At 40.5% G+C, this 26,022-nt stretch overlaps 1 protein-coding gene across 2 annotated transcripts in view; it reads right to left on the reverse strand.

Annotated features, from left to right (window-relative positions):
• Window positions 1-24,036, reverse strand: part of SPOCK1 (SPARC (osteonectin), cwcv and kazal like domains proteoglycan 1) — a 392,633-nt gene extending 368,597 nt beyond the window's left edge. For both annotated transcript variants that reach the window (XM_083428897.1, XM_083428898.1), the window contains exons 1-2: window positions 23,740-24,036; window positions 23,023-23,190 (exon numbers count right to left, since the gene is read on the reverse strand). In XM_083428897.1, coding sequence (XP_083285023.1) covers window positions 23,023-23,190; window positions 23,740-24,021 — 450 coding nt within the window. In that variant the 5' untranslated portion in view covers window positions 24,022-24,036. The remainder of the gene's footprint in view (window positions 1-23,022; window positions 23,191-23,739) is intronic.
• Between the last annotated feature and the right edge of the window lie 1,986 nt (window positions 24,037-26,022).

Genomic DNA, 26,022 nt, shown 5'->3' on the forward strand with positions numbered 1-26,022 from the left:
CACCCGAAAAGGTTCGTGAAAGGCTTCCGGGTTGGCGCTCTTGGCTGCAGCAGACCTCCTTCGTCTCGGAGGAGACTGCTCTCTGAAAAGAAGGGTCTGACCGCCTACGGCGAGGCGGAGACCCGCTAAAAACCACGGTCGGAGGAAGACCGTGGACTTGGGATCCGGCTGGTGCCAGTAGCGCCTCCCTTACTCGCGGGGAGACCCGGCTACGGGCTCCGGAGCGATGTGGGGTGAGCGGCGCGGCACTTTGGATCGATCGCTGTTTTCGGGGAGTGAAGCCGCACAGCTGCTGTCAGGAAGCGCTAACTTTTCCTGTGGACATTTGGATTAAAGAAACTCTCGTAAGTAATGGAAATTGGATTATAAATTACTGAAACTCGGCATCAGATGGAAGGTTAAAACAGGAAGCCTGCCTTCCACTTTGTAGAAAGATCAAGGCAAAAGTGTGAGAACTGGAGCCTTTAAAAAGTACTTCACAAGGTAATAAATCTGTCACCTAAGCCCTTTAAACCCCCCCTCGGAAGCAGGGAAGAGGGGGAGATTGCTTTTAACAGTTTATAGTCCTGCAGAGCAGGGTACTTTGAACTTATCTTTACCATCTCGAGCCCGGGACTGGGCGGCCAAAACAAGAAAAAGAATCTTTATAACAAGAAATAAATTATTAAGAATTATTAAGAAGAAAAGGATTAAGAGAGAACTCAATCTGTTGTTTACTGTTTGGGAAAGGAAAAAAGGAGTTAAATGACAACTGTTCTTGTGGCTGTGGAAAGTTACAGAAACTCATGTTGGAATGTTACAACTGTTATACCTTTGGATAGAAACTTTCACACAGGCTGCAACTTTACAGACTAAATAAGCATTCGACCTTGACAGCAAGATAACATTGAAAGAACAGACTTGGGAACATGGAGGGAAGAATAGCAGCTCTGTTTGAGCAATTTCAAAAAAAACTGTCTATTTTGGAATTTGGCATTTCTGATTTGAAGGAAAATGTTCACAGCCTGGCTCAAGAAGGGAAAAAATTACTAAACTCGGCCCAAGGATTGGAATTAAATCAACAAGGAAGGACAACTGAGAAGAATATGGATCAAACAGAACAGGTTCCGTCTTTACAAGAGGAATCCCTGGTGGAAAATACAGTAATAGAGCCTCAAGTTGATGGACAAAAAGTGGATTATGAGAGCAAAGAGTTTAAAGGACAGATCTGGATAAGGAGTGCCATGTATGGACTAAGAGACACAGGTTTGATAAGATATATCTTGGAAATTGGCACTCTGAGAAAGTTTGAAGAGGTGAATTTCAGCAACCTTAAAGAGTGTGTGGAGCAAACTTTGGACAATTCTTTGGTCTACAAGAGGAATTACAGAGTTCGGGCAAGCTTGTTCATAAAGGTTAATGGAGAGGTTGAGGGGAATGTGGTTTGGGACACAATTTTAAGCTCAAAAAAGACTCTCCAGACAGGCCAGAAAGATGATTTAAAGGCCTCGGACACCAGGCAGCCTGGCTGATGGACTGAATTTATCGATTGGAAAGACTTTAAAAATTTGTAAAAAGGATTGGCAGCACCTAAAACCGGGGGGATGAGATGGGGGAAAAATTGGAGATTATTAAGTAAAATTGATAAAATATGGTTTTAATAAGTATTTTGAGGGGATGACGGAAGGAAGTTAACTGGTTCCAGGAGTAAGATAAAGAAAATGAAAAATTAAGATATAAGGGTATATAATTATAGAATCTAAGATCAGAAGTTTTAAGATAAATTCTTTTTCTTTATATTATTATTGTTTTTTTTTTTTAAAAAAAGAGGTAAAGGTAAATAAGGGAAAAAGTATCAAAAGTCGGAGGGAATTTGCCGATTAGATTAAAATCAGGAATATAAAGAGGGAGGTGGGAGGAAGTCATGGAAACAAGTTAAAGGAAAAAAGGGAATGTGAGACTTTGTGTTGTGTGGGGTACTTTTGTGTTTTGTTTTTTGGGATTTTTGTGTAGGGGGATGGGGAAGAGGGTTTTTTGATTTTTGTTTTTTCTTTTTCCTTTTTTTCTTTTGCTGTTCTTTTTTCTTTTCTTTGTTTTTTGTGGGTATGTTTTGTTTTGATGTTACGTTGTTGAAAAATCTTAATAAATATTATTAAAAAAAAAAAAAAAGGTTCGTGAAAAAGCTAGCAAGCTCTTTCTTGAGTCATTAAAAATGCCTTCATCCTATGCACGTACAAAAGGACTGAATATATCTTGCAATGCACTGTGGAAACTTCCATAGCAAAGGTTATTTAGGGCCAATATGTATTACCATTTCAGTGTGCTGCTTTGAAATATGTTGCAGTGAGAAAAATAGCCACCTGCTTCATTTTCTGCAGTTAGAATTACTCAGTAATAAGTAATATTTTTCACTTGGTTCATTCTAGGATGCCTTGTGATCTAGTCATGTTGTTCTCCATATCTCATTTTTGTGCACTGAAATGCTGCTGGACTGAATATATGTGACACTTCAGTCCATTGAAAAGCCATCATGGGATATATTTAGTGAAATGGAATTGACCAGTCCCCCACAGGGCTTCTCAACCCATTTAAGTTAAAAGGAAGGAATGGTGGCATCATTTTCCAGTTGACTTTTGGGTTTCAGTGCATGTGCAAAATTCCTTGCAGAAGATTCTGAGAGACAGTATCCTTGGTTTCCTGATCAGATGGTTTCAGGAACACAAGGACAGAGTAAAGCCTCACCTATTCAGGGGAGGTGGGGTATCTCAAACCAGTAAAATCTTCAGATGCAGGTCTTTCATCTTAGAAAATCCTAAAATGGGTGTTTGGCCCAATCCTGAGATCTGCTGCATCTCTGATGTCAGTGGCCAATGTAGCCGATCAGAAATTTACTAGTCTGGCTCCACCTTCTTAATGACTGTATTTATATGTTAAGCCACTCTGATCACATGAACATAGAATTAAAAATGTATCACATAAGGTTTGCCATATTTCAAATAAACGGCTTTATAAAATTGACTTAATTTTATGCGAAGAGAGGTACAATTTTGAAAACAGTTCACATGAGGTGTTATTTGCATAAACTGGTACATATGGCATCTTAATCAGGTATCCACATTTTGCTCTTAGTAAAAAACCAAAATAATCAATTGCAGCCCAAGACTAATTAAAGTGCCAGTTGCATTAGAGTTTGTAAGCACACCTTTGCTAAACTGTATATACTAGGAGTGTGCCCAATATGACCTCCATTAAAAAGTGTACTTTTTAATAATTCCATTCTGGTTCTGAGTCACTCCATGCTCTTTCCGCATCAGTTCTGAGCCTCTTTGTACAAGACAAGCTGTGTTTTTCCATTCACTATAATGAGGAATCTAAAAATAGCTAATACATTTCCACATTTTGACCAAAGTCAGTGAAATTTATAGACACAGGAACCCTTCCCCAATCAATTAAGCCTGCCAAATTGCAGACAAATAGGCCAATAATCTTTTTGTCAGGGAAGTAAAACAGATAAATTTTCATCCATGGTCCTTTAAGGTGGGGGAGAGGAGATTTGTTTCTTTCCTCCCTTAAAATAATTAAGAGGTGGGCAAGTAGTGTGTGTTCTTGTTTGTGTTTTTCCTTTAAAAGTCACACCAGCCTTTCCTTCTGGCGGTTGTTTTTATCAATGAATGGACCTTTACAAGTTTCCTAATAGACCAGGGGTCAGCAAACATTTTCAGCAGGGGGCCGGTCCACTATCCCTCAGACCTTGTGGGGGGCTGGACTATATTTTGAAAAGGGGAAGAAATAACGAATTCCTATGCCTCACAAATAACCCAGAGATGCATTTTAAATAAAAGCACACATTCTACTCATGTAAAAACACCAGGCGGGCCCCACAAATAACCCAGAGATGCATTTTAAATAAAAGGACACATTCTACTCATGTAAAAACATGCTGATTCCCGGACTGTCCGCAGGCCATATTTAGAAGGCGATTGGGCTGGATCCGACTGTGGCACCCCTGACCATCATTCAAGGAACCCCACGGTTCCACAGCACACTGGTTGAAAACCACTGCCATGCGCCATTAAATAAGAGCCCTATTACTGCTCTTGCCAAGTGAGACAAATACTGTAAAACAAGTACTGTAAATAGCTTTGCTTAACAAAGATTAGTTATGTGACTCAGAGAATGACTTAACTGGTGTTACAATGTTGGCTCATTTTAAAAGAAGTCAAAAAAGGAAAAAAAGTGTGTGTGTGTGTGTGTGTGTGTGTGTGTGTTTAAGAACCATTAACTCCCACTGTAAACAAGTTGAAATGTGTTTTTCTTTGAGAGAGGATTCTGTTTTTCAAGTCAACTACCGAAATGCCTCTAAGAACAGTGGAAACTTATGAAACAAAGTAAGGTATCTTAGAAAACAGAGAGATAATAAAATAAAAGCATGTTGCACTTATACTGTTTCTTTTTGCTTTGGTCTTTTCATATGTATAGTATAGTACAGTACAGTATAGTGTAGTATTAGTATAGTATAGTAAACTACAGTATAGTATAGTATAGGATAGGATAGGATAGGATAGGATAGATGGAAGACCTCATCTAGGATTTTCAGAACCGCAGCTGACTTTACAAAAGCTAAAGGCTCAATAAGGGCATTTCCAAATTGCTATGGGGTAATCCTCTTAAAGGCTGCACCCCAACAACAAAGTGCTGATAACACATCTTCTAAATAGGGTTCTGCTCAGGTGGAAGAATGTAAAATGATTACCAGAGCAACAATTCCAGCACTAATCAGATTATATTACCTAGGATGGCAACAACTACCCACCTTCACCAGCACTATGAATACACTTTTGGAATTTTACTTGTTCAAGCCCTTGCTGGTTCAGTATTCCTGTGGAATGTTCAACCAGGTGCCACTTCCCTTTCATACAGACATGATTTATTGTTGAGCTAAATGCTTAAAATGTGAACAAAACATTTTACAACATGGATATCTATGGCACAAATATTTGATGAGCTGCAACAGAGTAGCTGCTTTCTGAAATAAGAGGAAACTAGAATATTTTATGGTGCACTGTTTTTCTGTTAGCAGGAATGTCCTTCAAAATATGAGACATCTCTTTAAAGCATATGTCCCAGTTCCAGCAGTGTACACAGGGCTGCAAAGAGATAAGAGAGATCAACTCTCATTAGGATGCCAATCACTCTCCCTCTCTGTCTTCGGAAATAAAAAGTGGGTCTTGTATAATATTGGCATTTGGCATATATCATTAACTTCCAAATTATTTCAAGGCTACCTAGAGCTTTTAAAAAGCTACACCTAATATTTTCTTGATTGATGCTTTTAGAACAACAAATGCTTCCCTTTGTGTTCTCTCTCATTATCAACTTTATTCTGAAATATACACATATCATTACCACCTAGTAGAATGCCCACAGAAAGGAAGCATCAAACAAAGTTCAATGGATACACAATGAATCATGTCCTTCTTACTGCATCGGTGACAGGTGAGTGATAGTTCCATTATAGCAAGTAGTGCCTGGAAATGGCATAAGAAGCTTGATACACAGATTCTGAAGCTTTGTGTAGGCTGACCAGACCTGGAGTGTGGTGGGCTCCAACCTGCTAGAGGAGTTGAGAGGTTCAAGGGCTTTAATCTGCAGTACTTTACTTCTGCGAGGGTGGGGAAGACAGGTGTTGCAGAGTCTTCATTGTCTGAATAAGAGGAAGGTGGCATTGTGGCCAGGAGGTCCCCAAGTATGATACTGATGGTTCTCCCTTTGAGTAAGCAGCCAGAATGTCATCCTCATCAGAGTCCTTTACAACACACTGCGAGTTCCCCAGACAATGTAATATGAATTCCAGGGGACACAACTTTTTGCTAATATGAACTGGAGGCCTTTGTGGAACATTTATAGGAACTTGCCTGAAAAAAATGTATGCAATGGCAAGACGTGCTTTAGCGTATTGAGTGGGTGTGAAACGAAGGTCAACCAGTGATCACAACATGCACTTTTGCTCTCAGAAGGACAGGTGTGCTGGGAGATCTGGGTGAAACTAAAGGGCAGATACAGATGCTTATAAATTACAATTTAATTTGTTGGACCTCTAGCTTCCTGAATTTAATCTGAGTCTGATGGATAGTGCACTTTTAAAGATCTCTCTCTTGATCTTTATGGCCAATAACAGTAGCTTAAATATTAGAAAATTAGTTTTAAGAATAAAATCCTTAAGTCCTCTATGCATCCTTTTCAATGGTGGGTCTTGGCTCTGGAATGCCCTCCCAGAGGAGCTATATGTGATTTACAAGTTTTTATACATTATTAACACATCCATTATTAAACTACAGTGGTACCTCAGGTTACATATGCTTCAGGTTATATACGCTTCAGGTTACAGACTCTGCTAACCCAGAAATAGTACCTCGGGTTAAGAACTTTGCTTCAGGATGAGAACAGAAATCATGCAGCCATTTTCTAGATCATGGATCTGAAGCAAACTTTAATCTACCGTAATTCTCAAGTTCACTTCAGACTTGCCCTTTCCTTCCATCAGCATGTTGTACACTGTTACATACATGTAGAGATTGTTTCTGTGCTAAAAGAAATATAGAGACTGAATATGGAATGCACTATTCTTTCCTCCTCACACTGCAACATGATTTACATCCATTTGTAGTACCCACCTTGATTTTTGTATTTAAGGGAAATGACCATTTAAATGTATAAGAAAGTTCCAGAACAGCAGACAGTTCAAAATATTTCAGTGCAGTGGTTGTCCTCTTAAAGTACAACTTGACAACAAATTGCTTGAAAATGTGTCCCCTAAGTTTAAGGTTGCTCAGAGCTTGGATGAGTTGCAAAGTAGCCGATGAAAACATTTAGAATGCAATTGTACAACTGAGGGTTACCACAGGACCAAAAGTGTGTTGAAACGATTATGCTGTCTTCCCAAATAGTGCAGAAGGCGTTTAAGTTAACGACTATTAACTTGAAGGTACTTGACTCATGAAGCAGTTTAAAGTCTAGCCCACAGCGATACATGAGCTCAGATGGCCTTGTCAATGTCTGAAGAAGGAAGAGAGCAAAGTAAAAGCACAGAAAAAGAACTGAGAGGGGAAGCCAGCTTTTAAAAAACCTGATATTCTCAGCAACTCTCAAACAAACCCTGCCTTCTAGCCTTTAGCAAAGTGTTCTTTGTTCACAAACAGACTAAACTAATAACATGAAGTATGGTGATCGATAAAAGGGTCATGATACTGGGAATTCCTAGGTCTGTAACTGACTGTATATAGCCGAGAGGAACTCTGTGCTGGACACTCAGATGTGAAAAGGCTTTTCAATTTTTTTGCTCCAAATGCGCTTCTAGCTAACATAACCCGAAAGAAAGAGATGATGTTGTGCTTCACAGTTGCCTATCTGTGTAGTAAGAAAAGGAAATGTGGAGAAGTGATTTCAAGAATATCTGAATCAATCCTTGGTGCCAGTGTACAGGTCAGAGGGGAGATCTGGCCCACCCTCCACAGGCCACTTTTGACAGGTGGGCAGGGCCACCTAATCACCTGATGTCATGAGATGTCAGGTGGCAAATTTCAAACACTAAGAGCACTGCTGATTCTTCCTTTCTTCAACTGCAGCCATGACTTGAAACCAAGGTAGGGCTGCTAAGATTCCTGCTTAAAGCAGGGCTTGCATTTGACACCAAATTTAAATTCAACTCTGACTGCCAACCCTGCTTTTGGCAGGGATTGGCTTCACTTAGGACTATATGATATATACAATATATTCGTATAGTACTTGTGCCAGTATTAGTTCCCTAGCTTTGGACCCCTATTTCAACATGTACAAGTCATGCTTCATGAGAAAATAGCAAGTAATAAAAGTTTGAGAAGAGGGTAGCTATAACACAAGTCTTGCATGCCTACTTGGAAATTGCTCTTAGCTGTTACTGTGCATAGGATCCCAGGCTAGAGAGAAGAATTGAAAACTCCAAGACACAGTCCTTGCAATTCAGAAATCCTACTCAGAGTAGACACAATGAAATAAATGGACACGACTAATTTAGCAGGATACAATCTAGAGCTACTCTTACCATACTGCAGAAATATGCCCATTCCTATACTGAGTGGGTATGGAAAAAAGTCACTAACTCACAGGCTTAGTTCTGGTGTTCATAGAGAGCCTAGCCAGTGTGATAAAACATCCAAGCAGCTATTTCTTATTATTTCAAACTTATTTTTAATGCTCACACAAAAAGCCAATTAACAAGAATCAGTTCACTTATTCACCAGTTCTGCAAGCTCAATAAAATAAACCGATATGTTTATAAAAGACAAAAACGAACACCATGCAAAACTAGAGCAATTTGTCGTGGACTGTTTGTTACTTTAAAAGACTTCACAAAACTCTTAAAGCTGAGCTGAACTTCTCAGCTGCTATCTAAAGTATGTGGTATTTCTTTTTAACTTTGATTCCTCATGAGGAGGATAGGGCAACTGAGGCTCTCCAGATGTTGCTGGCTACAACTCTCACCATCCCTGACCACTATTTCCAACAATTTGTCCTAGGAGATAAAATAACTTTGTTCTTGCCCAACACTGTAACTCTTATATTTCTGCTTCGGCATTTCTTGTGATTCTGGTTGTGAAGAAATACAGGACATTACTAGCGGCACACAGAAGATGTTGTCTGCAATGTAGCATCAAAATTTACAGTTCAACATACAGAACAGAGGCATGCATCACAAAATATTACTTCTCTGGAAGTGAAATATATACTATACACTTAGAAGTTCTAATTGTATATACCTGGAGATGCCATCCCTGTTTTGTCAGAATCATTTCTCTCTCTCTCTCTCTCCTTTAGAAGTCCAAGGAATGAAAGCACAGTATAAAACATGACTGCTATGTTTATCAGAATGCTCTATTCATTGTAGCCTGAAGATAAATATAAGCTATCTTACAAGATAAGCATCCAAAATGTCGTTTATCTTTGGCTTTTTTTGAAGCCATCTGATTGTGAACCAAGAAGAAATTGGAAAAATAAAACCAACTGATCCTGGCAATATAGGACAGGATGCAATAATCCATCGAGTCTCTTCAGGATATAAAAATAATATATCTGTTAGATTAGAGAAATAGAGTACTTTAGAGTGGTTCTCCTTCTCACACAGAAGGGAGGAAAAACTCATTTTTTCCCATTTGAAATTTGTACAAAGGACCATCTCACAACTAATCACTACACAGCTTTTGCATCTAAAATCTTATCTTCCTGAACAGTAGCTCACATGGACCCTTGTGATTGTGCCCGTAAGGCTACAACTGCTTTCTAAGTAGATTACATGGACCAAAAGAAACCACTTTGTTTTGCCCTCTGGCTTTCTATGTAGAACTAGTATCACTGTGAAATGCTTACAAAACTCCTTCACACATTTCCTGGCTTTAAAGAGCTAATGTGAAGACAGAAAAGATGAGAATAAATGTTTTTGTTTTTGTTTTCCCAAAAGGAGGAAGTAAACACATTATAATATATCACTGATAAATCAAGACCAAACTGAAAAATTTTGCTATTCTGCATTACACAAAAGTAACAACTTTTGGCTAGAGGTTGGCCAAATAATGGCACTATTAACATGTTTTCAACATCAGATATACAATCCCAATTTCTCTGAAACTGTTAAGAATTTCAAAACTGACAAAAAAGTATCACTTTCCAATAAGCAAATACAGTAAAAGTCAGCTAAATAAAATTTGGGTTGCTCAATTTTCTAGTTGTCATGACTGTGAAGAAAAACTTAGCATAAGCTGGAAGTTGACAAGCAGAAAAAGGATGAGTTATTCTGCTTTGAATACCTCTCCCCTCCCAATGCTTCTTAGATCCGGGCCCTCAGCATCTATATCCTTACTGCTTCTCCCCTCCCACCCTCACAGTGTGAATTCTCATCACCCTGCCAGTACGGTGGTTTATACAAGGCAGTATATTTTATGCACATTGATCTGGCTTGCTCAGTCAATTAGCCAAAAGTATTTCTTTTAGTACTTTGTATCTGTTTTAAAGCACTGTTTTGTCTTTGTATAAACCTAAGCAACGTAAACTAAGTATGTATTATTGGAATGTTTAGTGGGTAAAACTAGGACTTTGCCATCTGTTCCACTTCTGATTACGAATGTAACAAACTTTTGCCATTACCTCAGCAAAAATGTTAAGTAATTTAACATGTGCTCCTTCCACAAATGGACTTGCAGTTCTCCATTTAAAGTGAAGCCTAGGCAGGCAAGACAGAATGAGAGGGAACTAATATTAAAGTTGTTTGCTGTTGTGCAGCTTTCCTAGGGAGACACGACATGATAAAAATGTGATGTCTGACATGCACTCAGCAAAATATTGCTTAAGGCGCTCCTACATGGTAGTGGGGTGGGGGATACCAAGGACAAGGCTAATTATACCTAGGAGTCAGTGACTGGGTTACCTTTCCTACATTAAAGCACTCTTCTGGTAATACAGGGTGAGTCCTTTAAAAGAGGCCCCGTGGATACAGAGTACACATGTTCCACGGGGCCTCTCTTAAAAAGATTCACCCTGTACAATCTGGCTTTCCTCAGTAACTCAATGAGGTGCTTGTAGAATTATTCAGCACTGGACAGCTCCTTGTGGCATCAAAACCAGGCATCATTGAAAAATTCAAGTTCTTTAAAAGAAAACATGGTAAAGGGACCAACGTACATTTTTAAGGGCACAAACACAGTAATTTATAAGAGGGTGGTGAAGTAGCAACAGTTAATAGAAATGTTTGGTTTTCAAAAACTTCTAATTTAGATAATTTCTAGTTACTTAAAACATGTTTATGCCACCTATCATTGAAAAAAGGGAAATTATGAGTTATCGTTAATAGTACATTCTTGAGTTTTGTATATGTAGTAATGTGTCCAAGTTACAGCACAGGACTCCTACACATGGCTATAAAATTAAATGTAGGGAACTAATTTATGACACACACAGCTCTCCTTCAAATTTAGTGGTTTCTACAAAATGTGGAATAATCGTCATTGTGAAAGCTCAGCACTGAGTTATATACAACTGTGGATCTAAAATGGTAGCAGTGAAGCATCCTCTTCCAGCTGTAGAGAAATAAAACTACAGATGAAAGCAACTGGACTTACTGAATGCCAACATAACAGTAGACACAGAAGTTAGGAGAGTTAGGCAGAAACTAGTCAGTGTACATCTGCAAGTGGGTTGGTTTGATTAGCATGGTTTTGTACATCTCCTGCTGATGTTTCAGTTTGGGGACAGATAGAAATAAGAAGAGTAGTCCCCGTAAGGTTTCACATTTTTCAGAAACACAAGGGAGACCAAACTAAATATCACTTGGAAGGCACAATGACAATATATTTCTTCTCTGGTGTATTCCAAATTAACTCCTTGGGATCATTCCAGAATGAGCTATTTGTGGTTTGCAATCTTAAACTGCAGTTTAAAACTAATAAATACAGTGTGTCCACTTCACTGAACTTCAGTATGGAATACGTAAGAACTGGAGGAAAACTATTAAGGATTAGATCAGGTGATCTTCATGCTGTGTGAAGTGAAATGCCTGGTTTAAGTGTTAAAGATTTTGAAATAGCTATACACATACATTTGGGTAATGAACCAATGTACAATGAAAGAAATGTGAACTGCCAAAATATTTGAAGAAAATTAGGTATTTTGCAGGTATTTGCTCATTGATGATTAAGTTGTACACCACACACAAAAAGGAAACTACTTCCAAACATATAATTACAAAGACACATGTGATAATAATACTACACACTGCTTTTCCAGTGATCATCCAGTACTTTATTACAGAAGTGAAAAAGTGAAAAAGCTCTAATTTTCCAGGACAAGTTTTAATTGGCCAATATACTGTACTGAAAAAGCATGTACTGAAATTAAAACTAATGATTCAATACATATTATTTAAAAGGTACATCTTATGATCAAAGCGCTTTATAATTATCACCTACAGATTACAGAAAGAATTAATGCATATCAGCATTAATTATATATGCAAAATTCAGATTGTAGCAGCTGGGCCTTAGAATATGCTATGCAGATGTTTTCCTTCTCTTGGATGCAATTTCTAGTACCCTATTCTTCAATTTGAAGTATGGAAAGAAGCCAAATGCATCCCACTAGCTATGTATCATGACCTGTTGGGTGTTTGACCTGTTTCCATGGCAGGCATCAAAAACAAGAAATAGTTAAAACTTGCCATTCATAAAATGCCAAGGCAATGCACAGCAATCACAAATACAATGGAACATAAAATATAGAAACAATACAAAATATCATTAAGTCATTAAGCTTGACTTTAGAAAATTTAAACAAATAATTAGGCCTGTTGGCATAAAGAAAGGTCATCAAAAAACACCTGAAAGTCAGCTGTGAGGATGCCTGCTGAATGTCTACTGGAACAGTGTCCCACAGCATGGGAACAGCAATTCTAAATGCCTGACTTCTAAGTTTAAATGAGTCAGGCTTATGAAACCTGAGAGACAACTAACTAGCTAGTCATGCTCACCTTGGTGGATGACAAGTTAAGCAGCTTTTAAAACTACTTCTATGTACCAATTATATAAAGCTGAACTCTATATGCTCTATAACAACTAAATGATGATACCAACAGTTCTCTTTGAAGGGGGAAAAACCTGTACAAGATTTACCTTGAAAGTCATTCAATAATAGCATGATAAGCATAATGGAGAGCAGAAAGCTAAAACAAGGTCCTCTGTGGCCAATTATATAAAAAGCAGCAGATGAGGACAGAACAATGAGGATGAGCAAGGCATCAGGTTGATACATCTGTGATATTAAGCTTACAAAGGATCAGATAATAGAAAGAAGTCTTGCTGTTAAAATATTGAGCAAATATTCAGGTTTAATACAGAATTCCATGGGAATGTCCCTAATCAAGAAAGTATGCCTTAGAAATGAGAAGCTGTCAGTTCAGTTTCAACTGGGACACTAGTTCATTGCAGGGGGTGCATATAGTTCAGCCACTGAGAACATGATTTGCATGCAGAAGATCTCAGGTTCAAATTTTGCAATCTTTTGTTTTGCTTGCTACCCCTTACCCTCCAGAACAGCTTTGGCAAGAGTGTGGGGCTTGCAAGAAGTGAAAGGGGAGTTCCATTGCAGAATGGGACATGTTAGTTGGATAGCACTCAGAAGCTATGGAGGCCTGGGTCATGTTGATAAGAGAAAGAAGGATTTGCAAATCCACATTTGAACTTAGAATTTGGAAACAGCAAAAAACTTAAGTAAAGTACTACTAACATGTGCACAATAATGAAATGCATCTTTGTTGTTGTTTAGTCGTTTAGTCGTGTCCGACTCTTCATGACCCCATGGACCAGAGCACGCCAGGCACTTCTGTCTTCCACTGCCTCCCGCAGTTTGGTCAGACTCCTGTTTGTAGCTTTGAGAACACTGTCCAACCATCTCATCCTCTGTCGTCCCCTTCTCCTTGTGCCCTCCATCTTTTCCAACATCAGGGTCTTTTCTAGGGAGTCTTCTCTTCTCATGAGGTCGCCAAAGTATTGGAGCCTCAGCATCTTTAACCCTCTCCAAAAAGTATGAACATATAATATAGTGATAAAATTACAAAAATGTAATTATATCTGATTTCATCTATCCAGAATGAAGCTTAAACATCAACGTGATGTGATGGACGACAACTGCCATGTGCCAATGAATTCAAGAGCTTCTCTTTCTATTTAGATTAACCACAATTTAGCATGTCATCCAAACTTTAAATTGAGCTTAATCTTCTGTACGGTTGGTGAAAGCAGTCCAGATTCATTAGTTTTGGTTTGGCGTTGTTTTGTTTCCACTGAGCATAGTTAAACCACAGTATGGGAACTTTATCTACATGAGAATTAAAACCCAAAAAGCCCAGGTGGATTTACAAATACACTCTGGGTCATGAGCTTCATCAGAGGTTCCCCCCTAGGTGTTATAACAGGAGGTCCCAGTTTTCACCGTAACTATTATTTTTTCTTATGTTGAGGAAGAGAAGAAAGTTGGATAAGCATGCATGAAACAAGGTTTCCCAAGTCTAATACAATTACATTTGGAAGACGGAGTGCACACCTCCACTGAAAATGTTATTCTCAATTTCATTTTGTTATTATCTTTCATTTTCTTATCTTTACAAGGCAATCTCTTTTCTATGTTTTATGATTATTACTCATAGCTACACCAAAGTGTTTGCATAGCACAATGAATAAGCTTTGCAAAGCTTCAATGAAATCTAAGAGACAGTATATTGCATCCTGGTACATATGAGAGCACTAGAAAAGTAATAGAATTCTTATACAGGTCAGGATGTTCTGAGTATAATAGGTTTGGGAAAGCTGGCTATCACTTGGGATACCCAAGTTATAAAATCTTGATTGTGTGGGGATTATTCATGTGCTTCTGTTAGCAAAAAAGGTGCTACTATGAGTTTGCTTTGGAATCTTCTGTAAGAACATATCCCCAAACTAACAAAATAGAGATTTGTGGTTTTCATCGCAATCTCAAATTATTTACAGGACAATTTCAGATAGCAGGCCAAAAACGTAGGATTGTATGTAAATACATATTGCCCAATAGTGCTGTGATAATGTTGGTTTATATCCAAACTAAATCATTTTGTGCACAGAATGACTTCTGCAAGCACAAAAGAACACCCCCTCCCTCTGCCCCCCCGGACTCTAAGTCTGCTCCATAGGTTGGGTAAAACCGCAGAGAGAATTTTATGGCGAATGAAGGGGCAAGAGACGGAGGGAAAGTTCCACTGCCCTTGCAAAAGTTGTTCCGGGCATATAATAGTTTAGTTGGATACAACACAATATTATTGTAAATGCCTCTCAGAAGTTTTTCGCTGTCCTCTTCTTACCCCGCTACAAGCTTATAGCAAGCACACTGAACAAGGAGACAGTTGAACTGACTTCAGTGTTTACACTACCAAGGACATTTTTATACATCTATCACCTGCTGTCTTACTCTCCAGAGTCCTAGCCTGGGAGAAATACAGAAGAAAAAGTTTTCATACCCATGTTAAAATGTGTGCATTCTGAGAAAACACAGAGGAAGGGCTCAATATGTTGAAAGAGCGGGGTGAATTTATGGTGCTTACTGTAGATCATTAAGTAAACTAAGGCTGCAATACTATACACTTACCTAAGAGTAGTAGGTTCAACTGAACTCAGTAGTACATACTTCTGAGTAGATATGAATAGGATTCCACGAATTAATTTAAGTCACTTGCGCCCATTTAATGAGACTGATTTTCTGTGACAATGGATTACAAACCAAACAGCTTAGGTGACAGATAAAAGACTGATCTACTAACCCAAAATGCCTCCCTGACAAAGCCTCTGCTGCACAACTTTAGGAATTATTTTAACTCTAAGCTGCCTCTTAAAACGCCACTTGCCCTTGAATCCCACTATGGAATATCAACCCTGCCCAAATGAACATTCAGTTTTTTAAATGTTAGACTGACAGAACAAAGTTCTTCAAGCAATAACAAAGAAGTGACAATATTCAGGAATTTAAGGGGCAAGTAATTTGGTAAAACTGAAATCAAGGTTTAGATACACTGGTTAACAACATGGTGAGTATAATGTGTGGGAAATAATTGAGAGAAGGGGTATATCTAAAAAATAAATTAGATATGCAGTGTTTGATATGCTAACTATACGAGATCTTGAAACGTATAGGTAGCATACCAAATTCTGCTTTATATCATCCTGGACAAACAGTAACTTTGTTATTAGGTCATTTAAAACTAGATCAAATTAATTAACAAGGTTATATAACACATACATTTCATGAGATAAAAGCATACAGCACCCAGTATTCTCAGGTTTTCTCCCATCCAAGCTCCCTGCTTAGCTTGGAAGTTGAGATGAGATCAGGCATGTTCATAAACTATGGGGTTTATGGAATGGTTAGGGAAGGGGTAGTACCTGTGGTAGGGGACACATCGTGCTCCTTCTGGGGTAGTTTGTCCACCTTTGGTACTCACCCTGCACTCAGATCTCACTTGTGTCTTCTAGAAGCTATCACCATTCAACACACCTACACCCCAGGAAAGGGCTTAAACAAGTTGGCTAAACCAGGTGAGGGTAGCCGATGGATCTCAAACCCTCAGCGAGTTATGGACTTCCCATGAATGTGAAAACAGGCTCTGGAAGATTGAGCAGCTTAGATCAACAGTGGGTCCAACAGTCAAATTCTGCATGGACTGTAGAGGGAAGGGAGGGGCAGATGAAGCTTGTCAGCCTGGGAAGGTAGCCCTTCTAAGAGAAGGAAAATTCTGATCCTAAACCTTTGCTGCCTTCCTGGATATCTTCAGGAGAAGAAAAGTCTAAGGAGTAAACCCTACACAAATCTGGAGTAGAGTCCCTAAAACAGTTGGATGGCACCTTGTATGTCTCCTTCTCATGCAGCCAAGTTGGTGCCAAACTTATTGCTCTGCTTTCCTTTGGACATCAGCCCAGGACCTCCATACACACTGCCCAGGCTTGCACAACAGGGAGATCACTTTGGTGCTGCTAACACAGCAGTTGGAGTTCACCCCCGAGGCACACCCCATTGTCTCTCAAGACAGATGGATGCTAACATCTCAAATGCTTGCAGTGTTTGGTTTTTAATTTTTATGATGTACTGCTTTCCCTTTCCGCATCCCATTTACTGAAATTTCTACTCTGGTTCCTTGAATCCCTCCAGATGTTAGTTCTGGGTTCTGAACTGATTTCTAAATTTACCCCACCTCCGATAATCTACAGAAAAAGCAAGCCCCGTCACATGCAAGGCGGAAACCAGCTCAGCCTGCAGGCATTCCCTTGTTTTGCTCTACCTGTTTTATATGTTTCAATGCATTCAGCAAAGTTAGGAAGTAATAATGCCATCACTTCTCCTCTCAGCTAGGGGTCAATGGATCATGCAAAGTGGGAACTAGCACAGCTTGGGGATATCCCCAAGCTGCACTAAGCCCCAGCCTCATATTACATCTTGGTTCTATAATATTTTGCCACCTGTTTTTTTCATGGAACATTACAGAGTAACAAATGAAGATGGTAGGTTCCAGCCCCAAGGAACTTACAATCTAAATTAAGAACAAAGGTCAGCAAAGGGAGCAGAGGAAAAGAGAAACCAGGATGACACAGGATTATATGTTCAGCAAGAGGTTACCAGTCTGATTTATTCTTTATGTATCTGCAAGTGAGGCAGAACATCTACCCAGAAGAAGGGCAGCCAGTGTAGATGGCCCTGAAGGGTGGGGTGTTTGTTTTTTGTTTGGAAGCTTCTTTTCCACAAAACTAGACAGTATCAGGGCCTCTTTAAAAGACCAGAAAGGACCTTAGAATAAGAAAGTGACTTATTATAACCACCACTGGAACTTCATTGCTCTCCAGGGATATGAATTTAAGTTTCTCATATTTGAACCTAATATTGCAGCTGCTACATCAAATGGTCTCTTCACAAATACATGGCAGGAGGGCAGCATCAAGTCCCAATAGAGTAGTGTACTTTCAAAAGCTGACTCTTTTATAGCTATACAAACCCACAGCTACACTGTTGTATACTAGAATGTGGGTCTGTTTTCCAAACCTGTTTTGTCTCTTACCAACTTTTTAATGAGGAGATACACAGAAGTGCTTTTGGCAATACTGTTTCATTTCTGTTTAGGATTTGCCAGTGTTACTGAAAAAGAGAATTTTGCCCAGAGGCTGCTTATTTAACAAGGGTTTAGGATTTCATCAATCTAAAAACAATTCACATCTCAAGCACATCTGGCTAAGATCTAATTTGCCCATTTGCCCCTTTTCATCCTTGAAGGCATCCATCTTCCATATAAAGGTTGTCAAGTTTCTTCATTTTATTTTACCCAACAATTCACCAAAAGCTGAAATATTTCTTTTTCTTTCTCCATCCTCAACATGAAGATAGCACGATCTCAACATCATTATAGTTCCCTGCAGCTTGGCTATTTTTGGTACCTATAACCAACATCCAGAAAGCAAACTATAACTTTTTTTCTAAGATGACAGACAAATTTGAAACATGGGCATAATCTTTTTAAATGCAGCCCAAGCTGATGAAAACTATCTTAAAAACATACTGGTAAATACAGAGATAACCCTGTCCAGTTCTATAACTGTAATTGTTCATAATTCAGTTCAACGTTTCTCATTGTATAAAAGAAAGCTCCCTGAAAGCCATTGCACCCAATGTATTTTCTACTTTCAAACATTGCAGTATGAAGAAACACTTTTTTTGGCGTGTCAAAAACCTAGCATCAGGAAATAGAGATATGAAAAATATCTGTATGCAGGCATAATACATAATCATTTGACTGCTTGGACCTCTGTGGCTGCAATCCAACTGCTTTAAAAATAAAAATTTCCTAATGATTTCAGTAGGTCATTTACATCTTCACTGCTGTGCGAAACATTCTTTATTCTATATAAGCATTATAAAACAAATACAAACAGACTATTTCATCTTCAAATATCTGAATACATGTGACTGAACTGACACATTTGCATGATTTCTGCTGTTATCACTCAAGCTTTTCAGTTTTGCACTGACCATGACACCTTTCTTAATGCATGCTCTAAGACTCCCCAATTTTTATACATTTGGAACCTAGAAATATTCTCTGTCTAAATATTTTCTTAGGTCTTGCATACACAAGTTGCAGAATATGTGTTCCTTGGATTAAAATTCATTATTGCAAATTGATTTATCAAATACTGATTTATGAGCACAAAGCAAATGGAGAAGCCTATTATCACTCCTGCTAAAGCATTGCTATTAATTTAGATTTCCTGCCGTGAGTTGCTCTCCTATTTTGAAGCCAAATGTATCTGATTTGGATTGCTGACCACTGAGTTATTATATTCAAGGAAGTGGCCTTCAAAATAAACCATGATGCTCTTTCTTGAAAGTATGAATGGGTTCTACTCTGCTAAATTTTGGCATGGAAGGGTATTTTTTTTTATTCTGATCCACCAGAACTCCAGACCCTCCAAAATTTCTCTGATGGAAATAGGGATGTCCTAAGGAAAAGCAGAACATTCTGGAATCAAGTAAGAAACCAGGATGGCTTCTGTAAATCCGGGACTGTGTGGAAAATAGGGACACTTGGAAGGTCTGGAACTCAATGGAAGTGGATCACATTCACTCTAAACTAAAAAAAGTGGTAACAAACACCATTCCTTCTCCATATCCTAGGAGAAAAGTCCACTGATCCAAACAGGGGAAGTTAACACAAAGTGCCAATCTGGGGAAGTGGAAAGCTCTGGATTCTGGCTGGCAATGGGGGGTTGGGGGTGAGGTGTAGTGCTGTGCTAAACTGCCCTCTTAGCCAATATCCTCTTGCAGGATATATATGTTTTTATTAACATCCTCCTTGCTGGATATCAATGTTTTCATCCTAGAATGCTGAGGCAAGACAGAGGTATTGTGGAGCCCAGGCGACCGAAGTAGACTCCCCAATCTAATGACAAAATGCCTTTAAGACACAAGATAAGAAAAGCAAATGCACATCCTGCTATCTGGTGAGAGAGTCCTCCCTTTATTTCTGAGAGGGATGAGCGTGTGTGTGTGTATAAAATCACTGATGATAGAACCACCCTTCAGACCTTCCTCCTCAAGGTTGGGGACAGGGATGCTTGGAGAGGGACCAGCATTCATAACCCCTGGCCCCTACTTTTGTTGCAGTTCCCTGCTCAGGCATAATGCATCATATATTACAACTCATACTGGAACCCTGGTGCTATTTTACAAACTGTGGTTTTATTTACAGTTCTGCAATTGTGGTGGGATAATTAAAATTCACAGGCCTAGACTAAAAGGATAGTAAAAAGAGATGGCTATGACTTTAAGCAGATAATGGTAAGCCATGGGTTTGTTCACATGTTACCCTGAACCCAGGTACAAGCCTTTTCTACACATGCACAAGCATTTAAGCAAAAGAGTGTGCAGCCTGTTGGTTTGTTCAGGTATTATTTACCCAGGTACACAGACTGTGCACTTGTTAAGCATTACATGCAAATAACTGCATGAACAAGTCTACAGCTCAACAATCTGCATACTGAGATTGTACACTCGCTGAATGCAATGTGTAAACATCCCTTATGAAATTTAGTTAACTGTTCCTGAGGGGGAAGCAACGTTCCACAGGGATCTGAGATGGCTTGCTCTTCCTTTCCCTTCTACTTGCCTTAAGGGCAGAGGTAAGCAAATGTGCTGGCTCATAGGATCGGGAAAAACATATGTTTTCATGGAAGGCCATTCACTGAAGCAAAAACACCTCCCATCACATCTAGTTTGGCAACTTAAGTTTCTTATTCTGACGAAGTGCATTCCCCAAATGGTAGCTCAAAACATCAAATATCCAAGTCATGAAAGAAGCATGTATGTTAAATACTTATATGGTTTTAAGATTTAGTACACACAGGGCCATTCACCTACATACTAAACCCTGATGTTTTCCTGTCTTTTGATAAATAATCTTTTGACAGCATTACTACTGCCAGAGCTGAGGTACTCAAATCTCCTTTTAAAGATATATGCCATCCAGAATTTGAATAGTGTGCACTTCTCTTCAAGAAGAAGGATGATGACTGGTGAGCAATCTTCTCCTGACATTCTAAGAAACAATCTACCTGTTTTCTGGTGTGTTAGGCCCAATGACATGAGTTAGAGATGCTCTGGGTAATGCTCATTTCAATGGCCCAAATGTCATGGTAGAGTATGCCTTTGCTACCACCTTTCATCTCTGAGGAAAATGGGTCATATTAAATAAATAGCTCTCTTCAAGCACAGTATACTGGACCAATCAAACAGCCAAAACCACAGTATACTCCTCTACGAGGTGTGGAGAAGAATAATGAAAGATATATTTTAAAAATGAGATGCAAAGCAAAATGCATTTTGTGTTTGTGTTTCTCGGCCAGCCTACAACAAACCACTTTGAAAACAGAGGAAACTTCAAAAATCAGTTTGTAATTTTACTTAAAAGAAAAATTCAAACATCCAAATCGAATCTAAACAACGAGTTGAACCCAATCAGGTCAACTTCCCAGCTCACTCGCATCCACTAAACCGCACCAACTCTTAAATCTGCTTATGTAAATTACTATCTTTTGGTCTTCAATAATCACAGTGGGAATACATAAAATGTAGTAACTAGAAAGTTTAATCAAGACTAGCCCACCTGCCTATTCACCTATGGCAAATAAAAATTGCGACAAGTTGATCAAGTAGGTAATAATTTTGTTAGTGAAGGGCTCATTCACACTTCTACTCATTCTGTCATACTTCTGCTTGTCCCATGCCTAGAAAGCACTGGTCCAAGCAGTTTTCTGTTTGACCCGCACTTTCTAGGCATAGGTCTGAGTGGTTTTCCCCTTGTCCTACTCCTTTCCCAGAGAAAAATCAGCTCTTTAGTGCTAAAACCAAACAAGTCTGAATCCAGAGAAAAACCAAATTGCCATTTACTCCAACTGAGCACTAAAGAGCAGTTTCCCCTGGAGGGTGGAAGGAGGAGCAGGACAGGAGTGGATAATCCCTTAATTGGAATAACCCCACCCGACCCCTCACCCTGGAAGGCTATGGTTGTGCCATAAAATAATTACTTATATGGCATTATTGAGCAGGTAGGTTAATAGACTAGGTGGTGGTTTGAAATGAGCAGATGTGGAGAATCTTTTGCCATCTCCTGGAGAGTCCGCTCAGAGACTGCAGAAGGCCACTCATTAAATAAAATTCTTTAAAAGCTTGCAAGTCAAAGTCAGTAGACTCAATAGCAAAATTCCTGTTGATTTCTGACCATAAAGATCAATCCTTCTTCAGTCATAAACATTAACTGAATCATAACACCTCCTCCAGCTTAGATACATTTATCACTGATGGTTCAATGTATACTTAGAATTTTGTTTAATATATATAAGGAAGTTGAAAAAAAATGAAAATGGCATCAATGGGACTGAACTGAGGCTTTACTCAATTGGAGAACTGCTTGCAGTAAATAACAGATTGCAATAGTCATAGTCAAGTAAATGCCATCTTTTTAAGAATCTGGTCTTATTTTTCCCATAAGGCCTGACATAAGCAGATAAATGTTGCTGTGAATCTGCCTCATTGTTTTTAGAACACCAGGTGACCAATTCTTCCCAGCCATCTCCCTACAATCCACTTGGCAGAATGCCCTTGCTTATACCAACTGCAAGGGAATGGTATATGTTAATGGCTTATCACAATATTCATTTAGACATTTCTAAATGGGTTACATTAAGCTTCTCAAATACCTAGCCTTAGTAACAAAGCCATTACATTCCCCCCCCCCCTTTACTGATCCTGGGGAGGTTAACCACAATGGAATTATTTCTCGAAGTGTTCATTTTCCCTAAAGTTTTGCTTATGAAATACATTTTCCCTGCCCATACAAATGCATTAAGTTTCAGCACAATCCATAAACTGGAGTAAGAATGCTAGCTGAAATCATTCCTGAATGTTTAGTATGCCAAGGCAGAGAAATACAGACACCATAACAAATACTCCTGAGAGCAGAACTGAGATAATAGAATCTTCTGCTTTGGTCTCCTGCCACATGTGCATGAAGAAAGCTTCAGGTGTTTACCACCTTGTGGCTTGAGTGGGTAAATAGTTTTGCATCCTCCCCCCCCCCCCCAGACGGTTGCATTTAACAGCAACTAATCTCTTAACACAGGCACACAGAAAGTTCTCTGAAAGTTATGCCCTAAGGAAAAACTGAAGACCAAGAAAATGAGTCCTTAACCACACATATACAGAATACTAATAGTAAGAAGACGGAAACACAGCTGATCTTAAAGGATGAGGATCTTCTTCCAACCATTGCCATATACTGAAAGATATACCCATCCCTCTGACTCCACCAAAACAACACACCTGAACCATCAGACAGTCCCTAGCAAGGGGGGGAAAAATCTCTAAGGACCAGCTTGGAGGGGGGGAAACAGGAGTACTTACATCTCTGAACTTATTCCAATATTTATCTTTGTCGTATTGGGAAACAGTGCTCAGCCATTTGTCATTGTCCAAGAAATTGCCATTGTTGCTGCTCCCAGGGATGATTTCTGGATGCCTGCCTTCCACTTGCAGAAAACACCAAACAACTATGGCCAATATCCTATGCATCTGCAAAACGGGGTGCGGGGTGGTTGGGAGAGGGAGAAAGCAGGAAGAGAAGAAAGGAGGTGAGGAGGTGGTGGGGAGAACAGGGACAAATACCTGTCTCAGTCAATCAGTCCACAAGAAAAAGAAAAAGGCAAGCGTTCAAAACACAGCGGCTTAATAGCTCTAGGAGGGGCAAGGAGGCGGGTGAGCCACGCATTTGATGGGAGACGCAGCTGATGGTCTCCGGAGCAGCTCCACCGCACAGGGCGCTCCGTCAGAGGAACCTCGAGATGGAACCAAAACTGCCAAGGCAGCAGCAGTCCTACCGGGAGGGGAGGGCGGCGGGTTCCCGGGAAAGTTTGAGTGGCAGAAGTAGGGATTCTCCTCACGGGCTTGACCTACCTTGGGAGCCCCTCCCTGCGCCTCCTCCCCAAAGGAAAGCAGCCGCCCCTCGGGCTGAGGGAAGCAAAGGACGCTCTGAGGGAGACGCGGCTGCCGCCAGTACCTTTCGAGAGCGGCGCGAGAAGCAGCCTGCAAGTTTCCCTGGCGAGCTATTCCAGGCGCACTCACCTTCGGCCAGAGGGCTTTGCCGTCCTCCGCGCGCTGCCACTCGTTCCGCCTGCCTTTGCGCCGCCGTTCCCCGCTGGCTCGGCGTCGGAGCCCCGCTCCAGCTTCGCCCAGCCGCTTTGTGTGCGCTTGTGTAAGTGTCGGGCTGTGTGTGCGCGCGTGCCTCCTCGCCGGCTCGGCGTGAATCATCGAAATCTGGCGCCGCTTGCTGACCGATCGGTGGAATGGCGGCGGCGGCGGCTGGCGGAGGAGGAAAGGAGCCGGCTCCTCCCGGCTGGGCTGCATCCCGGGGCCTAGCTAGCTCCTTTGCAGAGGCGTCCGCTGGCGAAAATGTTGCCACTTTCTCTGCTCGCTGCCTCATCAACGCAAAAGTACTGTGTGCAACAGCAGAGCTTCTTTAACCGTCTCTGCGTCTTGCAACACTCTTGCCCAGGGGTCAGACTCTCAAGGCTTGGGGTTTGTAAATGCAGGTGTGTGTCGTTGAGGTCCAGTTGCCACGAAGTTGGTTTGCGAAAGCTCTGTGTCGAGGACCCAAAATACTTTGGGGACCTAAGCGGTTGAGCTCAGCACCTGCATGGGAGACTTGCATTCGTGTGGTCGGTGCTATTGTTCTAGAAAAAGAGGTGCCGGAACTCACACATTCTCTTGTAATGGCAAAATAGCACCCACCTGAGAAGTGCAGGAACTGAGGGCTGAAAAAAGCAGTGGGTGTGGTTTCTCTCTAGCAGAGTTTCCCCAACCCTGGGGCTCCAGCTGTTTCTGGACTACAGTTTCCATCATCCCTGACCACTGGTCCTGCTAGCTGGGGATGATGGGAGTTGTAGTCCAAAGACAGCTGGCAACCCAAGGTTGGGATACATTGCTCTATAGCAATGATAAGCAGAATTAGGGCTTGTGGGATCTATTTTGAGACAGACATATTAACTCCATGAACTGGAGCAAGGCACCAAGCAGTGACTGAACATATATTTGTTGTTGTTGTTTAGTCATTTAGTCGTGTCCGACTCTTCGTGACCCCATGGACCAGAGCACGCCAGGCACTCCTGTCTTCCACTGCTGCCCGCAGTTTGGTCAGATTCATGTTTGTAGCTTCGAGAACACTATCCAACCATCTCATCCTCTGTCGTCCCCTTCTCCTTGTGCCCTCCATCTTTCCCAACATCAGGGTCTTTTCCAGGGAGTCTTCTCTTCTCATGAGGTGGCCAAAGTATTGGAGCCTCAGCTTCACGATCTGTCCTTCCAGTGAGCACTCAGGGCTGATTTCCTTCAGAATGGATGCGTTTGATCTTCTTGCAGTCCATGGGACTCTCAAGAGTCTCCTCCAGCACCATAATTCAAAAGCATCAATTCTTCGGCGATCAGCCTTCTTTATGGTCCAGCTCTCACATATATTTAGAATTGCGGAATAGGGTGTCTCTGTACACATACCAGGGTTTTGTTTTCAGTATCACAAGTGAGCGAGTCTTTCTACCCACAAAATACACTCCCCAAGCCTTTATTTCAGCAATGAAGCTGGGAGGAGGGTAATAGTAATTCATAATAATTTTATTATTTGTATGCCGCCCATCTGAATGGGCGGCTCCCAACACAATATTAAAAACATGATAAAACATCAAATATTTTTAAAAAGCTTCCCTAAACAGGACTGTCTTCAGATGTCTTCTAAAAGTTAGATAGTAGTTTATTTCCTTGACATCTGATGGGAGGGTTCTCCACAGGGCGGGCACCACTACCGAGAAGGCCCTCTGCCTGGTTCCCTGCAACCTCAATTCTCGCAGTGAGGGAACCGCCAGAAGGCCCTCGGCGCTGGACCTCAGTCTCCGGGCTGAACGATGGCGGTGGAGACACTCCTTCAGGTATACTGGGCTGAGGTCTTTTGGGGCTTTAGAGGTCAGTACCAACACTTTGAATTGTGCTTGGAGATGTACCGGGAGTTAATGTAGATCCTTTAAGACCAGTGTTATATGGTCCCGATGGCCGCTCCCAGTCACACATCTAGCAGATGCATTCTGGATTAATTGTAGTTTCTGGGTCACCTTCAAAGGTAGCCCCATGTAGAGCACATTGCAGTAGTCCAAGTGGGAGAGAACCAGAGCATGTAACACGCTGGCAAGAGTCTGCTGGCAGGTAGGGTTTCATCTGGCATACCAGATGGAGCTGGTAGACAGCTACCCTGGGCACAGAATTGACCTGTGCCTCCATGGACAACTGTGAGCCCAAAATGACTCCCAGGCTGTGCACCTGGATCCATTGTTGAAAACCTTGTTTATAGTTAAATTTATATCT

Source organism: Podarcis tiliguerta, assembly GCF_965153285.1.
Source record: "Podarcis tiliguerta genome assembly, chromosome: 2".
NCBI classification, from domain to species: domain Eukaryota; kingdom Metazoa; phylum Chordata; class Lepidosauria; order Squamata; family Lacertidae; genus Podarcis; species Podarcis tiliguerta.